Raw genomic sequence first — 24,773 nt, 5'->3', positions numbered from 1 at the left:
ATGTGATGTTATCTAAAATGATATATAGAGAATAATAGGTTAGTGTTGATTATAGATCAGGTTTATCATGCGAGGCTTAGTAAACAAAAAGCACGAGCCTTGACGAGTGCTTTTTCGTGTTCGTTCCGAGCATGATACACCTGATCTATAATCAACACTAATATATTATTCTATTTATCCTACTTTTTATCCAGTAAACCCTTTTCTTTAAACAAAATTAGTTTAACTGGATAATTTCGCTGGATTTATGACGTCATTTTGTCGAAAAAATGACGTCATTTCGTGCCGTGGTTTATAGCAGAAATTAAATCAACAGGGCTTTAATCAACCAAATTCGCTGTAAAAGTGGGATAAAACTTATTTCAATTGGAGGTTTGTATTATGCTAGTTTCACGTATAAATTATACGCACATATGGTATTAATTCATCACAATACAATTTTGCTTGGGTCGTTCACACGACATGTCATTGAGTAATAACTATTGCTGATTGTTAAACAAAAAATCAACTTTCGAGAAAAACGTTATACTTGAACTAATACTCATAAATGATAATTATAAGAAAAAAATAGTAAAATGTATTTCCGTCGCCTTGATTTAAACGCGAAAAAACTCAAACCAAAGCCTTTCACAAACTATAAAAGCACTAAACGATTGAAAAGTATTCGGTCACAAACCGATGTTACTAAGGCGTATCTAAATAAATAGACTTGTCAATACATGTCTGATATGAGGGTTAGACGCCAATCCTTTGATAACCTCAAACCAAGCCGTTTTGTAAGTCCGAAAACATGTATATCTATCAACACGTAAAATCTGTATTTTCAACATATACAGATGAAAAACAACATAAGAGTGTAATAGGTAATGTATATATATAAATTCAGTCGCGGATAGCATGGCGCTTTTATACGGTTACATGTTTAAACAAATTAGATGGAGGTGGATATAAGTGCTTATTGAAACTTTTTTGAAGTACAACTGGCCTCTTGTCTCCTAGGTATGATGTCCGTCTTAGTTTCAGATTACTGTCTTCGGGCGAGGTACCATTAAAACATGACTTGTCGAAAAAAACGTCATTTTGCTAAAAAGAATAAAGTCATCAAAATCACTCGTCTCACATAATATTGACAAGTGCTCTTATGATATCTTAGCGGTGTTATCAAGAAGAAAAACATTATAACTTGCTTTGGCAATGTTAATATTACTACAAAAGGAACATGCTCATTGGTAATAACTGATGTAAACATAGTAAATTGCCAAGTCCATACACCGAAGATAATTCGTAGCATCACTATGAAATCCCGTTTTTAAGGAAATAAACAAATAGTTGCCTAACGTTAAAACACTGACACAAATATCATTAGATAAACAAACTGAATAAATCAGGAGTCGTTGCCTTTGGTCGGTCGATTCAAAGCGTATCATTTCGGATTAAAACTGGTTGGAAATTTTAAATATGTGCCTATAATGAAGCGTTTACATGAAAATACAAGTCTGTATTTTTTTTTAAATAAAATGTGCCACATGCGTACACACTTTCAAACCTTTGACAACAGTTAGACCAAATAATCTTGATCTATCTACAATAAATATACTAGAACATGCGCAGGAAAAACTTGATAATAATGTCTTCTTTTATGTTATATCTTATGCACGTAAACAATGGGGACAATACAGGACAATACATTTAAAACAAAAGTGAAAACATCTTTAAAGTTGTGGATATTATCTGGAACTGATCTTTGAAAGGCCTAGAGGTTTAAACATTGCTTGTAATAGGCAGCTTGAAATTAACTATTATTGCTGACGGAACTACGTCCCGGAATGTATTTATTGAATTGCGATGTGTGCACAACCTAACAAAAAACTTTCGCAGTTGTAAGTGTTTAAGTGTAGTACGAGATGCGATTGTAACTTATTTAATACGGATGCTGTGGACTTGTAAAATAAAACAAGTAGTGTCTGCGTGTAAGTGTGGTCTAAGCCAATGCACCCTGTTTGTTTTCATAGGATATAATAGAGGAACATAATGAGTCATCTGTTAAAATCTGTACATACATATCAATATGTATGCGAATGGTCGACAACATAACCGATTATATACCCGCTCGCATATAAAATTGTGCATTTTCTATTACCTGAGAACTGTGAAATTTTCTAACATTGCCATGTTCTATTTTTCTTTGTTAACGAACGACACAATTAGAAATTTACGATGTTCTACAACCTGACAGACATTATTAACGGACGTCAGTTGCAACTATTTATCGGACACGATGATAACCTCTTTCTAAATTAAGTACCAACATTTAGAGTTATGTCTAGCAGATCACGTGCTTACAACGTGAGCTTCAACACATAAAATATTAGGCAGAACATTGAAAATGTTATTTTGTCTTTATCATGCGGTATCGTAATTCAAGAACAATTGAATAGCATTAATATTGAAATGTAATGTTTTCTTTCCGCTTGCTTTTATATTGGATATTGTTGACACAACTTTTAAAAATACTTATAAGTGAATGACATTATTTTTACAATAAGTGGTGTTTACATTGATCTGAATTTACAAGACAGTTGCATTTGCAAGCAGTCACTCACTGATGCCGACATGGTATCATTTTAAAATAATCGTTTGTGTTTTTACAAACGTTTTCAGACAGTTTAAGCAAATAATTGTGTACCGTAATAAATTTAAAGATAATTTTTAAAGAGGGATTGTTTGTTTATATAAGGGTAATACAAGGAATTTACATATGTATTTTTACTAAAAGAATAAGACTGAATGTTTACGTTTCAAATAACTTAACAAAGATCAGACTTACAAATTTCAAGTTCGATACAAACATTCCAGAAAATGTCAATATTTTTTCCACCGTTGATAAAAACATCTTCACATTAACGAACAATCATACTAATTAAGGGAACGAAGTGACAAACTTATTATATATATATAAACAAGAGAATATTTTTTTTTCCTACAGTAAAAGTTTGTCATTATTGTAAGAGCAATACTCTCATGGGATGTATCCAAAACACAAACAAACGGTCTTTACAAATATACGGACATTTATTTAATATAATCGGTCTGCATTTTGGGAAAATTACCAATACCCATATAATTCGAAATTTCGTCTTCAGTTTCATAAAATGATACAAAATTTACGAAAACCGTGGGGGTGGGGTGTGTGTGTGCTCCAGGTGACAAATTACTTTGCCTTATTGGATGCAGGCTGTATTACAATTAAGCTTACTTAATTGACATGTACACTACATTTTATTGTATAGAACTTCACTTATAAATAACTGGCACATGTATTTTTTAACCGTTCCAAAGCCGAAACTTTTTTGAACACTTTCAAATTAAAAGAGACTTTAAATGAGATCACAATCCACTCCTTACGTCGTTATATGTTTAAGCTTTAAATGGCTATGCTGGCTGTGGGACAATCTTAACGCAATCTACGAAGCGTTATCGCATTAGCTTTTGTAACCGTTAGGCAGACAAGACCAAAATGTTGAACAGGAGTGTATGCATTGCTTTGTGTTTGTACGTTTCCGGTAAGTGAGATGACATATACATGCGTATTTATTGTAAGCAGCTAAATTTTATATTGGTCAATACTTTGGGCAATACAGAATTTGTTTTATATTATTTTTTAATCAATTTATGCGCATTGCTCATTCCAACAGGTTGTCTGTCGTTTTACACGACTTGCAAAGATGGCTGAATTCCGTTTACGGGCTCCTGTTACCTATTTAATTTCGAAGAAATGCCATTTCCACAAGCTGAGGTAAATATTTTAATGATATTCGATAACAATAATTAACACTTTTAATGTTATAAATAGGTTAACAACCTATGGAAATAAATCTACCAAGCCCTCTGAAATAATTGCATTAAGTACATTTTTAGAAAATGTTTTTGGCTATTTTCAAATTACGTACGAAACATAAGACTAAAGACAATACCAATTTATATCAAATGTATGTGCTTTAATTTACAGCAATTTTGTAGAATACACGAAAACAGTCATCTTGTTCACGTTGACGGTGACACAGAAAACCAGTTTTTGAAAGACCGAATAGTACCGGTACTTGTGTTTAAGGTATAAGAGACACACGAAATTGTTAACAAACATTTTGCTGCATTAAATTGAATTGGACATTAATGGTATTTTCCATTAAAACATTTGCAGGCTATGTCTACTACTTCGACTTTGCAACGTATGCGCTTGTTTAATATCGTTTCATGTATTTTCCATGTGCATACTCCCTTAATTGTAACACTCAATTCAAAAGTTATCGCGTTTTTTTTAAAGGAAATGACAATTTCGAATTGAAACTCCTACACAATTCGTCTTGCGCTTTTTGTTAACCTTTAACAGAATAAGCATTCGAAAGCATTAAGGCGCTTTTTGTGAAGGCTTCTCTTTTAATTTATTCTTTAAAGAATATGTTGCTTTTTTATTGAACTTGCATTTGAGTTTTGAGTGCGTACTTGATCAAACTTTGCGATTTAGTTACATTAAAGGCGTTATGAATCTTTGTTTAAAATTACTAATGCAGGCTTTATTCGCTAATGCTGCTACATTGCTTTCGCAGTTTCTTTCAAGATTTTGAAATTATGCTATTGATTAGAGATTTATTGTTCTATTTTTAAAATAACTGAAACAGTTCGTAAGCACACCTCCCTTTCATTGCATATTCGATTTTTTAAAACTATGTTATATACACATTATATCAAAGAAGTCATTACAGTTCATATTGTAAAGTGTTTGCAACTATGTCATGTTTACGGGGTTATTTCCTTTGTTTTACACTTCGAATAAAAACTTCTGTACTCCACTCATACATTTTACATGCAATATTCGTTATTCGTTAATATTTAATTATATATAACACAAATATATAATTAAACGATATTTGGATTTACATGGCGACATTGTACATATACCATATTCAGTCATACTCATTACACGAACCATATTTATGTTATATTTTTTCGAACAAATATTTATATAAATACCAAACACAACCTAGTTAAGTTCGTATACAGCTAAGTGAAGGTAGTGGACATTCTGCTTCATATTTTTACAATGCTGGTACTAAGAATACAGACATGACATTAATACTATAATGACATTTTAATATCCTGCATAACCTTTACAGATGACTGAAATATATTAAGGTTATATAACAGCTAACGAATTTATTTATGAATGTACTGGAACAAAACGTAATCACGCGCAAACGCACTTCAGAGGTATGTATACAAAGACACGTTTAAAACAACAACAAGACATATTTTGATTTACACTAATTATGAGATGCTTATAAAGTATCACTACTATAGGGACATTTACAACATTTTGTTGATGAAAATGCTCATTCATGACTGCGGACAACCACCGAAACATGAATACCAATTATATAACATGCATTACATATACTAGCAAATCAAAGCCATGTTTTTTTAGCCCTATGTTTGTAAAATGTCGAAGCGGAATCCATATCTTATTTACAAAATACTCCTTTTACTCGAAACAGATTTCAAGCCGGGCGATGGAGGAAGCCACAATTAGGAGGACTGTGCAGCGTTCGAGGGTCATGCGGGACCTACTGGTAATCAGTGGATTGATAGCGCATGCTCCGAAGCCAGATCTGTGCTGTTCGAAACCAGGTATTAAAGTCCAACACACCCAACACACTTGAAAAATGTATGAAATAATAAGTTCGGTTTAGTTCAGTTTTTAAAGTTTTTTTTGTAATGTAACACCTAAACGTAACTGATATGTGGTAATGCGCTTGTTGATTTAGCAAAGCAAAATACATTGAAATGGTTTATAATCTTACATAACATTTAACATTTCTGGTTGCAAATTTTAGAGGGAACGAATGTGGAGCAACTGTCGTCGGATGATGGACTTGCACTGAATGAAACAGGATTTAATAAAGACTGTATGGCGACCTTGGTTGATTTGACTTGTAATTTGAAAACAAATCACACGCACATGGTTTTCCGGCGTGTGTATGTGCTTTATATCCGGCGTTAAGTTCATAGTTATAAATGATCAAGACGTAGTATACACAAGTAAAACTGGAAATACAGAAACACGATACTAAGAACATCTTGGTACACCAAAGTACTTTTATAACAAAAAAAAACCCCGTATCTGTAAGGTAGTCACTGCGCATCAATAACGTTTTTCCTGAGTTGAGTTTTCACGTCACTACAAAGCGAACTAAAACTATAAAATGTGTAAAGTTGTAAAAGCACACAATATTCAATATGTTGCATTAATTATTTTATTAAATTTAAGGCATAAAACATATAATGTGTGCGTTAAAATTACTGTTTTGGCTTATGACTTAAGAATATATTACCGCATGGTATATTAGACATAAATCAATATAAATAACACACTTTTTTCTTAAATGATTTTTTATTTGAGAAAGTATTACCGCAGAATTCATTTAGCTCTATATCAGTCCGGATAAGAGAGCCGAGAATTGGTTACATTATAAGCATACATTAAAATACTAGATAACACAGAACTTAATCTAATTGATACATATTGCAGCCGGTTACGTAATTGAGATATGAGAATTTCCTTTATTTCAATTTCATTGGTATTTATAGTATAAAAGATGTTCGCTGTTTCATTATATACTTACGCAATAAATTAAACGTATTCCGTAAAGTTTAAAAGTACATTACGTAATTCATTCAGAATAATTTTTAATTACTTATATTTAATAGTTGTATCTTCATTATACAAGTATTTGTTAACAATTTTAATATTGCACATCTGTGTCAAAGTTTGAAATTGAAAGCTTAGAAACGAATCCACATTGGCTACACGTCATCTGAAAGCTAGTCAATACAGTCATGCACATAACGACTAATTATTTCAGAGGTGTAAACACGCTGTATTGATATTTGCTAATGTAAGCTAAAGAACATTATCTTCCAAATAATATCTACACTCAAGTATGAAAGCACAGCTAAAAAATAAAATAAAAGCGAAAGCACTAAATGGTTATTTTATTATAGGCCACAATAAGAAAAATGTGACAGTTACGAAGTCAAATGTGTAACAAACGTTGATAATATATTGTAGCATGTATTTTGTGTTCTTTAATAATGAATCACAGTCAGAAGATCTTTAACAAATATATTGTTCATATCAATACGTGTTGATTTTCCCTCCATGACTATGTTACACTTAAATATCGAGTAACAAGCATAGCTCATTATGATATTGACATCATCGTGCGTACTACTTTTTATTTTTATAACCGACAATTATATTGCAAAGGGAAATAAGAGAAGAACAAAAAACTATGTTTTGGAAAGTTGTTTGGACAATATACCAGAATGGTTGTACATAAGGACAGTCTAATAAAACGTGTTCGATTGTTTCTAAATCCCCACGGTAAAGACATAGAGGATAATCTAAAATTTTCAAAGTAAACACGATTTTAATAAGTTTGAATAATTTTATGAATAAGTTTATATATCATCTATCTAACATAAATATTATGTATAAAATTATTTATAAAATCATATACCGATTTCCAGATTTATCTTTCTTTGAACACTCTCGTCCAGTAATCATGTTCGTAATGTTTATCGCATTTATGGTTAATAAATATATGTTTTTGCTGTTTAATATTTAAATTATAGATGGTTATATTTGAGTTAAATGTACAATGATGTCCTGCTTTGGCCGTGGTATTAAAGATTCAGTTGATTACAAAGCACTAGTACACTCTTTTGGAATTGATGTTTTAAAAAATAATATTTAGCTTGGCAATCCAGTTAGATTTGTATTCTAATTTGCATATATGTGTTTCCTCTGCTAAGCCAGTGTAAATTATTAATGACAATTATAATCGAATGTATCCAGTGTTTGAATAGAAGGGTTTTTCCATTATGTTTAATATACCGGTTTTCCCCATAGTACTGCAGTTCTTACATTAAAATATGTATGTGTTTTCGGTGTATTGACAATATTCATTTTAATCTAATTGCTTATAATTTCTGCATGAAAGGCAGGCATTTTCCATTATAATTTGGGTAAAGACTTAATTGAATCAATGTTCACTTTAATATAAACAGTTATTTGCCATATTGATTCAAAAAAAGTTAGGAATAATTTTCCAATGTGCATTATCATAGATACATGGCATTTTACTCATTTTGAGTGATTTTGCAAATATGCTTATGTCAGGCATATCAATTTCTCCATCTTGTTTATTGCCTTTCCAAATAGATCTTATATTTGTTTCGCCTTTGTTATTCAATACAAACTTAAAGCACATAGCGTTTAGTTCATTTAGGATATTTTTTTAAACGAATGTTCAATGTAAAAGTTATGTACATTTTTGAAGCAATAATGTTTTGATTACTGTTACCCTTTAATAAAATATCAGGTTTCTGTTAATTAATTTAATGAGTTCATTTTTGAAAAGATACATGCTTTTCATTACGATTTAGTTCTTTACATCTAACAGAATCTGTAACAAAGTGGGTGCCTAGGGACTAAATTTTATGTCGTGGATTACAATTTCGTTTTCGAGTTTTGATTTGGCAAGTAGCATGCCTTCGGTTTTTGTTAATTTAGTTTCAAACCTCATATCAACCCAAAGTCATCGATTATTTTAATCACAATTGGTAGCACGTTAGTGCTTTATGAGATAGGTGAAGTATCATCTGCAAGTTGTGTGAACGAAGAACGAAGTTTTGTTGCTAACATTTCTGCTATACACATAAAAAGAAGAGCTGAAAGAGAACATCCTTGTCGTAATCGTAATCTTCTTTGTATTGGGAAGAATTTTGATTGTCAACCGTTGTTCATTACGGTTTAGCAGATATCGTTATATAATGTGTGTTACATATTTATAAAGTTGCTCTTGAAACCGAATATGTTTAATACGTTAAACGTTAAAACGACATGTTCCATTATGTTGTATCAAATACGTTCTTAAAATAAAATACAAGCGCGCGATCTTTTTCTAGCAGCTCCGAATAGTCGAGTTGATCCTTTAGTTGTCGGATATTGCAACCAATCAATCTGTATTTAATACAATTCTGCTGATCCAGACTGATAATGTGTGGTAAAACAATTTGTAAACGCTGAGTTAAAACTTTTGCTACTTGTTTTGTTATATGTATTTAAAGGTGATATTGGTCTCAAGTTTTTCAAATTATTTGGATCACATGTCTTATATAGCAATACAAATCGACATAAGGAGAAACAATATTGTTTCTACTTGCTTTGATTTTTCTTGACTCAAAGTATATTTTTCCTCGCCCTCTCTCATAAATTTCTGTCTTGATCTGGCAAGAGCCCGATTTACTTTAAAGTTGTAAATTTCTTTAATATAATTGTCCAATTGGATACCTCTAACTTTGTCATTTTCTGTGTCAGAATCATTTGAAAATTAATTATATAACTCGGTTCGATGGGATGTAACATAGTTTTGCGTTCACGTGATTTTTTCTTTGAGTATTCTTTCGGCATGTGTTTAACTTCACATTTATTTACTTCCCAGATAATTTGTTTATTATCTATATTGAAATGAATTCATTCTTCGATAATGTTTTAATATACTTTGTCTAGTTCAGTATTTAAGTTTACTTACAAATAATTATTTAATTTCCAAAATCCTTTGTCACGTTACAGGGTTTTAAGTTTAATAGATATTGCCATATGATCGGTCGATTGAATTATTGTAAGTCTTATATCGCTTGCATGTACAAGTGGAATACTATTTCTGTCTAAAAGCAAGAAATCAATACGACTTCTATCAGTGTGATATTTTCCTCTCCATGTAAACTGTTTTTTGTAAGGATTTGAATATCGCAAAATATCGGTACGATTTTTTTCAAAGATGTCTTTATTTCATTAAAATCCCCACCGATTAATTTTGATGCCTTCATAATTTTCATTTAATATTTTTGAATTATTGAAATCAAATAAAAATATATTTGTTGCGTTTTGTCATTTGGTGCATACATATTAAATAGAGATATATTATTGTTCTGTATTTCTGTACTCATTAGAAGATATCTACTATTTATGTCAATGCACCTATCAAATTACTGAAGAGACTGTTAATTATGATTGACACACCTTTGCTAGTATTATCTCCGTATGAGTGATACAGATCCCACACCGACATTTAATATTAAAAAATAACTATTAAGTCTTCAGTAAAGTGTGTGCCGTTTGAAAAGGCAATTTGTGCTCGTTGATGTAAACAATATTGATTTGCTCGTGCGCGTTTAAATTTATCTCTAAGGCCGTGTACATTGATGGGAATAATGTGTAAATATTCATTTAAGGCTGTCATTTACAAAACAAAGAGTTACAACACGTTATTGAATCAATTATATTTAATGGAAATCATGTATAGATATTCGTTTAAGGGTGTCATCAACACAATTGTTATGAAGTAATAGACCGTCGAAACACCATACATTGCAACCGCACGAAAACTGCATGCATACGCTTTCATATACAAAGGTAGCACCAAAAATAACATGTACAAGCCATCATATACAACATTAGCACTAGGGATAAATTAGTCGGGCATATTTAAACACATTATATGCATAAGAACTATTTAAGGGAATGCTAGATGATTAAGCTTTTGTAGCCCGATACTTAACGCATTTAGATTAAAAGTTGAACAGTTTAACCAAACATGGAACAGAATATATCCACTTGATATAACTGTTGATTCCAAGAGCGTCATGTTGACACATCGTACCATTTGCTATAAGCATAGTGATTTGTCTTCATGTAAAATAAATGCTGATCAACAATAGACCATACCAACCGTACAATGTGGTCAAGAGATTGCATAGTGTGGTCGTGTAATACCTCGAGATAAACTAGAAGCGTTTTTAAGTAAAACCTATGAAGATAAAACGGTTTTTATATGTATTTTAGTAATTTAGATTTCGTATTCGAATATATACCAACTGTATTTGCTACGATTGAATAAACCCTCATAAATGTTACACTTCAAATTATATTGTTAGTACAGTGGCGATTTATAGTGTTCGTCGTCCTAAAACAGTTCCGAATAGGCACACAATATAAGGGCATTGCGAACGTTATTTCTTCTTTTCCTGTTTTCTTGTCGGAAGACTGTGTTTTGTTCTGTATGTTATCTATAGGTGTAGACTGCGATCTTGCCGTAACGTTCATTTGCCTACCCTTGTTTGGACGAGTTTATGTTCTTGGTGAAATGTATAATTTACTGTTAGCGTCCAATAAACTGTCCGAACTGCATTGTATTGGGCAGAGGATCTTTGAGGGACGATGTTTTGACTATGCAAATTCGGTCGTCCGTGTAACAGTTGGTCAATTTACCTTTTATGCCCAGTTTGTCCCTTCTGTTTGAAATTGATGTTAAAGCTCGTGCGATTAGCCCGTTGTCGACAGAGAGTGGTTTTCAGTACACATACAATGATTACCCTTAGCTGTAAACCACCAGACATAAGAATAACTTTGCCACTCAAATTGTTAACATATATACGTCACAAAGTACGTACCCTTCGAAGTCCTGTAATGTATGGTGTACAGACAGGTCCAAAAGTCTGAATCGTGTCATACGGTTTAGCTAGAACCGTATCATACGGTTTATAAACCGTTATATACGCTTTAAACCGTATGATATATGGTGTACGGATAGGTCCAAAAGTCGTATGTGTATCATACCATCGTATCAGACGGTTTAGTTAGAACCGTAGCAGACGGTTTTGGGTCATAAACCGCGTAACTGTTTGATGCGAAACCGTATGTTACAATTTGTATCAGACGGTTTTCGATTCGTATCATTCGGTTTAGCGTAAACCGTATCATACGGTTTACACTGAATAAATCTATTTTTTAGATCTGATTGGACATTGAATATTACCCGTCATAAACCGTCTGATACGATTGATATCATACGGTTTCGAATCATACGGTTTAACGTACGAACCGGTCCAAAAGTCTTAAAAGCGTATCATACGGATTAAAGCGTATCATGGTTTATAAACCGTCTGATACGTATAGGATACGGATAGGTCCAAAAGTCGTATGTGTATCTATGGGATACGGATAGGTCCAAAAGTCGTATTCGTATCAGACGGATTAGTTAGAACCGTATCAGACGGTTTATAAACTATATGATACGCTTTAAACTGTATGATAAGACTTTTGGACCGGTTCGTACGATAAACCGTATGATTCGAGACCGTATGATACGAATCGTATCAGACGGTTAACGACGGGTATTATTCAATGTCGAATCAGCCAATTTATAGATTTATTCAGTGTAAACCGTATGATACGGTTTACGCTAAACCGTATGATACGAATCGTAAACCGTCTGATACGAATCGTATCATACGGTTTCGCATCAAACAGTTAAGCGTACAATCGGGCCAAATGTCAAAACCGTCTGATACGATCGTATCAGACGGTTTATGACCCCAAAACCGTCTGATACGGTTCTAGCTAAACGATGATATGATACACATCCGACTTTTGGACCTATCCGTATCCCATATAAACCTATAAATTGGCTGATTAGACATTGAATAATTACGGGATACGGATAGGTCCAAAAGTCGTATGTGTATCAAACCATCGTATCGGACGGTGTTGCTAGAATCGTATTTGACGATTTTGGGGTTATAAATCGTATCAGACGGTTTTGACTTTTGGACCGATTAGTATCATACGGTTTACACTGAATACATATATTTTTAGAACTGATTGGCTGATTGGACATTGAATATTACCCTTCATAAACCGTCTGATACGATTCCTATCATACGGTTTCGAATCATACGGTTTAACGTACGAACCGGTCCAAAAGTTTTAAAAGCGTATCATACGGTTTAAAGCGTATCATACGGTTTATAAACGGTATGATACGGTTCTAACTAAAGTAAGGGATACGGATAGGTCCAAAAGTCAGATGTGTATCATACCATCGTATCAGACGGTTAAGCTAGAACCGTATCAGACGGTTTTGGGGTCATAAACCTCATAAACCGTCTGATACGATCGTATCAGACGGTTTTGACATTTGGCCCGATTGTACGCTTAACTGTTTGATGCGAAACCGTATGATACGATTCGTATCTGACGGTTTACGATTCGTATCTGACGGTTTAGCGTAAACCGTATCATACGGTTCACACTGAATACATCTATTTTTAGATCTGATTGGCCGATTGGACATTGAATATTACCCTTCATAAACCGTCTGATACGATTCCTATCATAAGGTTTCGAATCATACGGTTTAACGTACGAACCGGTCCAAAAGTTTTAAAAGTGTATCATACGGTTTAAAGCGTATCAGACGGTTTAAAAACTAAACCGTCTGATACGAATACGACTTTTGGACCTATCCGTACACCATAGTATAGCTCCTCATGTCTCAACAATTCTGCCTTTCATGGCATGCGATCGCAAAGCAATGTCGCGTTCCCAAAGAAATACTAATAGCGGGCCGCCATCTTTGTTGACATTTTAAGTTGTACTTTACCGTGATGTTTTCATTTTAGTATTCAAACCAATTTTCCACACTTGGATCTACTTTAATTACACAATTACGTATCGTTACAAAACTTAAGATAATTTAGTTTAAAATCGTGTATTTATGTTTAAAATTCTAGCTTTTAAGCCTTTAAATATTCGATGTTTACGGATCGCAAAATGTACGCAGCCTTGGCTTGTGCCGGTTACACTCCACTCCAATATTATAACTTAATCTTATGAAAGAATGATACTAAAGCCATAACAGAACCGGACGAAGATTTGTATTCTTTTCGAAACGAACAACATATCTAAAATCAAAACAAATTAGGTATTTAAGCGATAATAAAGATATTAAATAAAATGACAACGTAATGCGAAACATAAGAATTTACTTCTAACTGACCTTCAAAAAGCCGCACGTCTCTTAAAATAGATAGCCTGGTAACTCAACATCATTCGTGCACATGATTTAAATTTATCTAATTGTTGACTTGTATTAAGATAATTAAGGTGTATATGTTAACATTCTTTCCGTGTGGAGACGAAGATGGAATTCAACATTCTTATTTATCTTCATTATTAGATGTATATGCTCTGATACCACAATATAAGTTGATGTAAGTAATCGTGTGGATGTATATAAACGAACTCAAACACTGTTTACATCACATATACATGCATAACATCTTACCTATTGAACTTACTATGTTTCGTTTAGGAAAACATTAATTCCATTGACGCGGATTTTGCTATTGCGGTCGAGCTGTAATAATCCTATCTGGACTGAATTGGGCCAATCGGCATGCAGTATACTAAAACATAACATAATTGGAATCATTGGATGTTAAGATGCTGTAATGTGATCGACACCACGAGCGATGCCCTGCATACACACCATTTGTGGCGTGTTGTATCTTTAGGATATACATTCACGCGAAAAGTAACTAATACTTATCTTAAGCACACCTTTTTTTCACCGTGTTATCAAATAATGAACGGTTATTGAAAACATTACTTAATTGCAACAATATGAACGAAATGACCACCTCGTTATCGCCAAAGTGGTTCAAACCATTAACGAGACACAACCAAAATGTGGAACAATCGTGTGTTTATTGCTGTGTTTGTCTGCTTGTCCGGTAATTCATTTTGTTTAGATTTAATTGTATTGTGACCAACTTAACTATTCATTTTTTAAAACAATTTGAACCATAGTACATGTTAACCATTCGCAAATAACTTTATTTATAAAACTCATTCGAATAGGTTGTGCTTCGTTTTATACGACCTGCAAAGATGGATGGCTTCCGTTTAGGGGCTCCTGCTACCTATTCCATGTCGAAGCAATGACGTTTACATCAGCTGAGGTAAATATCTTATTCGTATTCAATATCAACAATTTACACTCTCTATTTTAAGTCAGTATTTACAATAAATGACTATAAAGCAAAAAAGCTCTCTCAAAATATATGTTTAGTACTTTTAGAAAAAACAATAATAACCGCCTGGAAATCAAATTGTTTTATTAAAGTATCATCTAATTTATATTATATCATTTACAGCAATACTGTCGACAACACGAAAACAGTCATCTTGTCCACATAGACGATGCCATAGAGAATAGTTTTTTGAAAGACCGAATGGGCCTGTTTAAAGGTAACAGTGTAGCAAACGCATGCATATGCTATTGTTTATTGATGATGTAGTAGAAAGCAAGACATAAAATGTACTGATGAGTTGCATATGTATTGGGTATTGAGATAAGAAACATCTAAAATAGTTAATCATAATGGTTAACCATTTCCCTAAGTGTATGCCAAATTATTTAATTGTAGTATCATTGCAGCTAGCATTTCGCCATGACTGATATATTACTAACATTTCAAATAATATTCAGAGTTTGGTGTCGTTCGTATTTTATTTAAAAGGTATACAGTTATATGACAAGGAAACTGGTACACACGACGAACGTACACAGCAACGTTGATGCTCATTTCATTGTGTGAATACTACAATTGAAATATACTGTCCCTGTCTTTAAGTAAACAACATGATCATTTATATTGAAGCTGAGTGAACCAGTTAATAAAGTCTCGTTTACAAACACATGATACATGTATCATTTCAAATAATCACAGGAATGTAAGTACTTGTCAGACTATATGTACAAAATATAAAGATTATATCATACAAGTATTTTTGCTAAATTATATTACGGCAAAATATGTTTCAACAGTGTTACACGAACTATACTGATTGCTGCGGATCACTTATTTGATAATTTAGTATGTATATTTGTACCGTGCGCATTATGAGTTATGCTATATTATCATGTTATTTTGACGTTAATAAGTAACTTGTCGATCGATACATATTTAAACTGCTTATATCATAGTCATCCAATAACGTCTCTTAATATTTTTGAATAACAATATTGCTTTGCATGGCATTAACAAGACAAAGATTGTGTTAATTAATGTTAATATTTTAATTTGACTTCGTTTGATCAAAATGAACACATTGCATGCATTTAAACGAATTCCGCGTTTTACACGTCGAATTACAAATCAAATGTTTACAAGAACTTATTACAATTGATTGTATCAACTATGTACACAGTGAAAGAACATGAACAGATATAAAGTGTTAATTGTTTTCTCTTTTTGTCGGAGCTTCAGAAAGTGATGCATTCGATAATTACATTGTTCTAAAAATGAACAATAAATATTCATTCACATATCATACAATAAATGACATTTTTTGCATTCGTTATTGGGCAATTATCATCGATATTAAAATCAGATAAGTATTAACTTATCCACATATACACATCGATTAAGCAAATAATATTGAGATTCTAACATAATCTGTGATATTTTTAATCTGAAATGTTACATACTGTGTATAATATATAAACTACATATTTGCTCTAGGACTTTATTTTCCTTTTTAATGAAGTTTGACAACGATTATATCGTTCTTTGTAAAATGAAAATAAGCGAGCTTCATGTTTGAGAAGATCAAACACAATTCACTAATTTTCACTTGTAGATCGCTATTGGTGGATCGGACTAAGAGATGAAGATATTGAAGGAGTCTGGAAATGGCTCGACGACGATGAGATTGCAACATTTACAGGTATACATTTCGAATCCTGTCGGTGAATTTATACATAATTATATTGAATTGGATATTGAGAATATCGGTATTATTGTTGAAATGTAAACGCTTATACATTACGCCCAAGAGAACACATTTATTCTAATATATCAAAAGGGACTATTCAAGTCAAGTCAACTGAAGTCAAGTCAACTTAATTTACATATTATTTTTTATATAACGAATACAAGCACAAATAAGCTTAGTATACAAAATGACCGTACATCAAGATGAAATATGTTACGAGTTTTTATGAGTAGATAAGGCAGATTGTGATACAATTATATCGTATCTAAACATGCTATTGCGTTTTTAACCGATGCCTCTCTTTAATTTATTTTGTGAGAATGAGTGCGTTTTGTTTCTAAATTGGAATACAGAAGTGCATGTGCAGAACTCTTAGATTTTGCGTGCGAATTTCGATAAACGTTTGCAAATGCGTAACTTTAAAGTAGTTATAGCCATTTTGTTTTAAATTACGAATTAAGGCTTCTGTGCGCTACTCCTTTAGATTGCGCTTGCGATTTAGAGAACAGTTTCGCAATTGGGTCATTGCTTAAATAGTTATTTTCATCTTTTGAAATTACGCATACAGCTTCTATGCACAACTGTTCCTTAATTCCGCATTCAATGTTCGCAACAGTTGTTTAAACATGCTACAGTCAATATTGTCAAGCTAAAGTTACTTTTATTTTCAAGAAGCATTTGTATTTGTTATACACGTTAGTATTCACACTTTTTGCGCTTCTCCTATGATGTGCATGTAATGTTTATGAATGGTTAAGATATACTAATGCCATACACATTACTAGACTTAAACAATAGTTTGCTTACGTTGGTAGCATTATGCAATATACCATATAAAGCATAACAATCATAAATGAAATGCATTATTTAAAATATTGATTAAAAAATTATGAAACTAAATCACATTGAATAATATGTATATACCTTAATAGTCGTTAAAATATTGTGTTATGCTATTTGTATTGTAAATTTAATTTACGACATTCGTGTAAATATTTTTTCAAGAAACACAACATAATACTAACCTCGTTTATAGGTAAGTTTAGGTAGAAGACATTGTGCTCCATTCTTAACACTTGTTGGTTTTATTTGAGAACAATTTAAATATAAAAACAAACAAGCAAGCACACTCACAAGTACTTCAGCTATCTTTAAACACAAACAGGTAAAATTAAACACAAACAAATATTTGAACTGACACTTAATATGAACTTCTTAGCAAACTATACTATATCCAGCTAGCTCAGCATTGTTATTTAGAGGCACATTTCTGCAACGTTTAGTTCGTAAAAATGCTCACAAATATGACTTTGTGCAACCGCCAAATATTGAATACCAATTATAATTATCTAAACAGGCACACTAAAGCCATGTTAGTTTGTTTTTCCTCACTCGATTTTCGCGAAATAAGGAAGCGGAATTCGTATGTAATTTTTTATTTATCCGTTTGCTCCTAACAGACTTCAAACCGGGCGATGGAGGACCTCACAGCACAGAAGACTGTGCAGCGGCTGAGATATCTGATTATCGTTGGGTCGATATCGAATGCTCTGCCACCTTACATGTGCTGTGTGAAACCAGGTACTAGACTCCATTAAACCCAGTATGTTTGTATTATTATTAAGCTATATGAAGCTGTGGGTTTTGTTTACAGATTTGATAGGTTTCTTTGCATGTATAAATTTAATACCTTAAAGGTACCAACAACCGTTCATTGGGTTCAACTAATCCGTGCGTCGAACATTGCTTTACAAATATATACGGTAAATACACATTAATAATTATTGCATATCACCTATACTTTCTACTTTCTACTTTTATTTTCTATTTTATCGTAGAGGACACGAAGAGTCATCAGTTATCGGATGATGAGCGACATGCACTGAAACAAACAGTTCTTAGACGTTAAAACACTCAATCGCTGCCTTTGTATTTGTTTTGACATGTTTTTGGAACGAAAAACTCATACGCATCTAACTTTTGGGATTTTGTATTTCTTCTATAATCGCCATTCATTTCATAATTACACATGATCAAAACGCATATTTGACTATAACTTAAAACAAAACACGATAATAAGCACATCTGAGTGTACCAAGATCACTATATTCATAAAAAAAATATTTTGAAGAAGCTACTACGCCTCAGGAATCCTTTTATTTTTGTTTGTTGTTGCGTGTTCATTTGACTGCCATGTGAAATAAAATGTACATAGTGGCTAAATCGCACACGGAACAATACGTTTTATCAATTAGATTAAGTAAAGAGTAGCATTACTCATAGTTATGGGTAAATTTATTATTCTCTATCCTCAAAATACTATTATATTCTCATCATCATTATCATCTCATATCATCATAATCCTATCAACATCAGTATCATTATCATACAAATAATAACAGAATGACAAAATAGGAGTGGGTGTTTGTATTTGACAGAACTTTTGACACATAAATGCAAAAAACAATTCGTCTGACGCCCGTTTGTGTTCCATGTGCAGTTAATGAGTCTCGAGACGTCTGTAAATGGTGTAATATCCTTGTTAAGATGTATAAAGAAATGAAACGATACTAATTTACTGATGTAGGACAAGTCATTATGTATACTTAACATGCGGAGGTGTGGCATGTGAATAGTGCAAATTTATTCATACAATCAGACGGTTAGTCTAAACCGAAAATCAAGAGTTAAGGTATGAATAAAACTGAGCCCCGCCGATGCCAAAAGCGCACAGAGGACGCTCCAAAGCCCATCAATCACGTTAAGTTGCTTTAAATAGTATAAATGTCCAAATGTGAACCATTCATTTGTTTTAAGAAGCTGCTTTTATTTGCAAGATTTATCCACCATGACTTCACGTACACCCCATACAATAATCGGTAGTAACGAACGATTCAGGTAAAACGGCGAGCGGGATATACAACCCTAACTGCTCATTTTTATTTCTTTTTTAACGACAGGGGGACGTACGAGGACCCATGGCTCAAGACCGGTGTCTAGGCGCCTTCATCACCTCCCGAAACTTCTAATTTTAGAGAAATCTACAAATAAGCAGCTTTGATTATATAGTAAAAAGTAAATATTCTTTAGCAAACATGCGATCGTTATTGGAGTGCGGTCTGTCCGGTTCTGTTTTGCTCTGTAAAAATAAGGGATATTTTGATCGGAGTTAGTTTAACACCGCCTTATGCAAAATAGTAGGGATAATTTAATCAGGACGATGTGGGCTTTACACCGCCTTGCCACTTCCTCTTTTCGGATCAGGCAAAAATTGAAAGGTTCGTAAAAATATTGGCAAAAATACTTTAATTAGTACAACATCATTGTTTCATAAGTTCAGAGTTTAAGCATAATGACTTAAGGAGTGCTGTAGGTGATGTATTACATTTGATGATTTTTTTTAGCTCGATTGTATCGATTAAAAAGGTTGTTATTGTGGTTGTCATCGTCAACATCTCGTATTATGTTATTTGTATGAGCAGTGTTATAGGAAAAAATGATTATGCACCAACAAGTTGCAGTGTTAAATAGAATTTTCATTTATTTATTTATTCTATTTTTAATGTTTATAAACGCGTAGGCGACAGGGGAAATCGGTCACTGACAGTGGGTCATCTGGTGCGGCTCCACACCCTGGGCCATCAAGCGCAGAGGCAGTCCCTGGTACGAGTACGCATGCTATAGAGTCACCCCTGGGTCATGTATTGAGTTGATCCCCGATGTAACAGCTCCAAGGGTGCCAGTTGGCGTGGAGGCTTACCCAGGTAATGAACAGGTTTTGTCTTTTGATTTTGACACTAACCCAAATTGCAAGTGTGCACAACCAGTTGGGTTTGCATGTATCACCTGCCATTAAACATAAGATTATTTCAGGAATGTACATATATATGGCTTCACGGTTAGAGTCTCAACCAGGGGAACAGGTGCATGGTTCGAACCTCAGTCAATCTGGGCAGTTGGTTATTAAACCACTTGAGCCTTCAAAATCAATAAATACAATTTAAGCGTGGTCAGACGCATTTCTAGTATATGCTAGTATCTTCTTAACAGCACATCATCACAGGACGCAGTAGTTACTCAAGTTCATGAGTACAAATAGGACTGCGGCAAAGAGGCATGTAGGACTGGGTTTGAAAGCCTATGACCAGCATTTTTGTTTGCGCCTTGCGGTTGATCCTACTGGTACCCGCTTTGATAAAATTGATTATGAGCTATGGTTGCTATATGTGGGATCTTCTATGCAGTTGGCAGGTGCAGAAAGAGTCATTATATGAACATGTTATAACTTTAATGACAGCAGGTGTGCCAGGGATCCTTGTCCGTATAGGCATAGTTGTCTAAGTTGTAGTGGTAATCATTCTTCTAATATGTGTAGGTCTGCTTTCAGAGGAGTGCAATTTCAGAGAAATAAATGATTCTTGCCAGGCAGGACCCCAGCTCCTAGGGGCCCGCGTTTGGCTGGGTTTAGACCGGACTTCAGACCAAGACTTCCTTACGCCAACATGCGAAAATATTTATTTAAGTCTGAAAAAGTCACCGATAAATATTTATGTGCTTATTTCATATTTGAACATTTATTCAAATATACAAGATGCTGAAATCCTTAAAGAGGGATTTTTGAAAGGCTTTCGTCTTGGGTTTAACGGGCAAAGAGTTTAAACAGATGCATGTAATTTGAAGTCAGCACGTTTACGTTCAAATATTTTAAAGCAAAAAATAAACAGCGAGGTGGTGGCTGGAAGATTTGCGGTCCGTTTAAGTATTCTCCAATAGAAAATTAAAAAAATTCGCTTGTTGGCATCGTACCAAAATCGGATTGATCATGACTGCTTATTACACATTTGTCTTGTCCAAACGGAGGAAGTGTTAATGATGGCATAAGTAATGATCTTAGTAGTGTGAATTACACCTCATTTTATAAGTAGTAGATATTTTTAAGCTTGGTTTTTACACCGAAATGGCCAAACGTGGCATAAAATCAGCATTTCGGCTGTTACCTATTTGTCCAGACGACTTCTGTTTGTTAGGCTTAAAGGATAATGATGGTAACATTTACATAGATACATTTTTGCATATGGGTTGCAGAGTATCTTGTGCACTGTTTGAGAAGTTTGCTACATTCTTGCAGTTGTACGTTACTTATGTTGCAAAAAGGGATTTCTTGGATCATTATTTAGATGACTTTATTTTTGCGGGGGCTGACAATACGGGGCATTGTAATGATCTGGTTGGTACATACGCACATGTGTGTAGCTTGCTGGGGATTCCTTATGCTGAGGAGAAATCAGTTGGTCCTTGTAAGAGGTTAATATTTTTAGGATTATAGCTGGTTTTAGTTTAGATGATCATTCGGATCCCGTTGCTTAAGATCGAGGAGTTGCGGGTAGCTATAATGCAGGTACTTCAGAAAAGGAAGATTACATTACAGGAAGTTCAGTCGTTGGTTGGAGAATTGTCATTTTTCTGTCAGGCTATAAGGTCAGGGAGGACTTTCCTGCGTAGGTGCTATGATGCGATGGTCAGTGCAAAACATCCACATCATAGATAACCTATGACAGAGGCAATTAAGCTCGATTTAGATATGTGGTTAATTATTTTAGAAAAATTTAATAGCGTAACGCATATCCCTCCGGACTCATGGTTAGACAGCAGCGTTATACAATTATTCTCAGACAGTGCAGGTTCCCTTGATCTTGGATGGGGCTGATTTTTCATTGGAGAATGGTCATTCTTTCCCTGGCTTAAACAATGGGGTTCGGTAATGAAATATATTACATTTTTAGAAATGGTCCCTGTGATTCTTAGCCTGTGCGTATGGGCTGGAAAGTTGCAGCATAGGAAAGTTTTACTCCGCATAGATAATGAAACGTTGGTTATGATTTTCAATAAGCAAGCATCAAAGTCAACAAGGCTTATGCAGCTAGTGAGGACATTTGTTATATTAGTTATGGAATATGGTATCGTAGTTTAGTCTTTGCATATTTCTACTCATGTTAATTCTATAGCCGATTCTATTTCTCGCAAGCAATTGGACAGGTTCCGGAAGTTATGTCCAGATGCACACCTGGATCCATGCCAGATACTAGCACGTTTTCAATCTCTGATATCCAGTCTGAGTCTGAGTGATTGTTAAATGCGGCATTTGCAGATAATACAACGGATGCGTACAACAATGGTTTTCAACCATTTGAAAACTTAAGAAAAGAAATATAATTTACAATTAATTTGGCCCCCAACTTTAGAGCATATTGTCATGTTTATTTCTTGCTTACCATTGAGGGCTTTGTCCCACTCTACAGCTTGTTTGTACGTGAAAGTGGTCAGTTTTCAATGTAAAATAAGGGGCGTTTCAGATGGTTCTAGGCATTACGTCATTGAGAAGGCTTTGGAAGGTTTAAAGAGATCTTCGGTAGAGAGGGGGTCTAGATTCCCAATAACAAAGCATATATTGAAACAGATGGTGTCAGTTTTGCCTATAGTATGTGATTATATGTAAGAGAGTCACTTGTTCGCTGCGGCATATAGCCTTGCTTTTGGGGCTTTCTAAAGGGTGTGCGAAATTGCCGTTACATCAAAAAATTCTCCTTAAAGTGTTATTTCACAGTCAGATGATTTGGTCATGAGAAAGATTGCATAAACCAACTTGCTATAAGATTTTCTAAAACAGATCAATATGGTTCACGGACAATTTTAAACAAATCCACCTCAACAAAAATTTATGCGGTAAACAACATTTCGGGGTTCCTGAAAATACGCCCGCCTTTTGTTGGGCCATTCTTCTGTCATTTAGATGGAAATCCCTTAACGACATACCAATTTACAGCCATTCTTAAAAATGCTTTGGGCTGCTTGCATCTGGATTATGGCAAGTTTACATCCCATTACTTTAGAATAGGGGCAGCAACTTCTGCGGAAGTGTCAGGTTGTGATGTCGAAACTATAAGAAAGCTGGTAGATGGCGTTCAGAGGCGTATCGAGTTTATCTTAAGCCTGAATCCGTTTATACATTACCGATTTTGTCATAAAAATTTGTCTCAAGCTGCAGCTTGTCGTTACCTGTTTTGTTATAGTAAGGGCATTGTTGTAACTAGAACAAAGTATTTCTAGTTCCAATCAAAGTGTGGATCACTGGTTCATACATAATCAAACAAGTTTTTGAAGCGGGTAGACAGAGGCCGGAAGGTGTAAATATGGGTTTAACAGACACAGACATGATGTGGCAGGGAAATGATGGTTTGTCACTGTTGGACGTTGTCAGCAAATTAAAGACATTGAAGAAAGTTGCAGAGACACCAGATTTGATCATATTACACTGCGGTTGTAATGATTTGGATCGTCTGGATTTAAAAATCCTTCGTTCGCTTAAAGATGTCATTATTAACTTCATAAATGATGCTTTCAGTTTCGAATGTAAAATTGTGTGGTCCCAAATTTCGCCAGGCAGTTCGTGGCGTTATTCAGATGATCTTGTCGCTATGAACTCAGGTAGGAGAGGAATAAACAGTTACGTAGCGAATAAAATTATGCACATGAATGATGGTTTCTATAAAAAGTATGATCAATTAAGAAAATAAACTTCAGCATTATTCGCTTCAGACGGAGTACACATATCCTCCCTTGGGAATTATGTTGTTATTGAGCATATAGCGGGTGCATTGCATGCGTTCAAAAAAGGGGCCTCAAAATGTTTTGAATAAATCTCTAGACAGTTAAATGATTCCCGTACTCATCAGGCAAACCGTATCAGTTTAGGTTCGCTGTAACCAAAAGATTTTGGCGGTGACCGCACCGAGTTTGCAGATACCTGTGCAAACTCGTTGCGCTCTTTGATGGACAGCGACCTTACAAAATAACTTTTTTATACTTAAGTTGGTATTCAGATAGTTTAAATTAACATGGATGCCTGCTCCCCAGGGTCAGCGACGGATCAAACTATCATTCTGCAATCTAGCTAATCTTGGTCTAATTTGAAGAATTAAAATTCAGTTTCCGTATATTTGAATTAATCCTGTTGTTACAGTTTTATATT

The 24,773-nt window shown here is 33.9% G+C and overlaps 1 protein-coding gene and 1 long non-coding RNA gene across 3 annotated transcripts; both read left to right on the top strand.

The window, feature by feature from the left end:
- Positions 1 to 3,396: 3,396 nt before the first annotated feature.
- Positions 3,397 to 4,094, top strand: LOC127854012 (uncharacterized). Its single transcript, XR_008036872.1, has 3 exons — positions 3,397 to 3,563; positions 3,696 to 3,796; positions 4,010 to 4,094. It is a non-coding gene; the product is annotated as an uncharacterized LOC127854012 (long non-coding RNA).
- A 10,523-nt stretch (positions 4,095 to 14,617) lies between these two features.
- On the top strand, positions 14,618 to 18,721 carry LOC127854177 (C-type lectin domain family 17, member A-like). 2 transcript variants are annotated; one of them, XM_052389172.1, is made up of 6 exons: positions 14,618 to 14,697; positions 14,825 to 14,925; positions 15,121 to 15,214; positions 16,610 to 16,696; positions 18,205 to 18,325; positions 18,583 to 18,721. In XM_052389172.1, exons 1-6 carry the CDS (start codon positions 14,652 to 14,654, stop codon positions 18,611 to 18,613), a joined length of 480 nt encoding a protein of 159 aa, XP_052245132.1. In that variant the 5' UTR covers positions 14,618 to 14,651; the 3' UTR covers positions 18,614 to 18,721. The 2 variants fall into 2 exon arrangements, with proteins under 2 accessions (XP_052245132.1, XP_052245133.1); XM_052389173.1 differs by having other exon boundaries at positions 18,205 to 18,347.
- Positions 18,722 to 24,773: the final 6,052 nt, after the last annotated feature.

The sequence above is a fragment of the Dreissena polymorpha genome, chromosome 12, assembly GCF_020536995.1.
Source record: "Dreissena polymorpha isolate Duluth1 chromosome 12, UMN_Dpol_1.0, whole genome shotgun sequence".
Classification (NCBI taxonomy): Eukaryota; Metazoa; Mollusca; class Bivalvia; order Myida; family Dreissenidae; genus Dreissena; species Dreissena polymorpha.
Note: the sequence above shows the minus strand (reverse complement) of the source record. Positions and strands in the feature narration are given on the sequence as shown.

What these genes read in the sequence shown, in the direction of transcription:
- LOC127854177 (XM_052389172.1), top strand. Translation starts at nt 14,652, where the DNA reads ATGTGGAACAATCGTGTGTTTATTGCTGTGTTTGTCTGCTTGTCCG. An exon ending in TGACGTTTACATCAGCTGAG is followed by an intron (nt 14,926 to 15,120) that starts GTAAATATCTTA and finishes TATCATTTACAG; the next exon opens with CAATACTGTCGACAACACGA. An exon ending in CCGAATGGGCCTGTTTAAAG is followed by an intron (nt 15,215 to 16,609) that starts GTAACAGTGTAG and finishes TTTCACTTGTAG; the next exon opens with ATCGCTATTGGTGGATCGGA.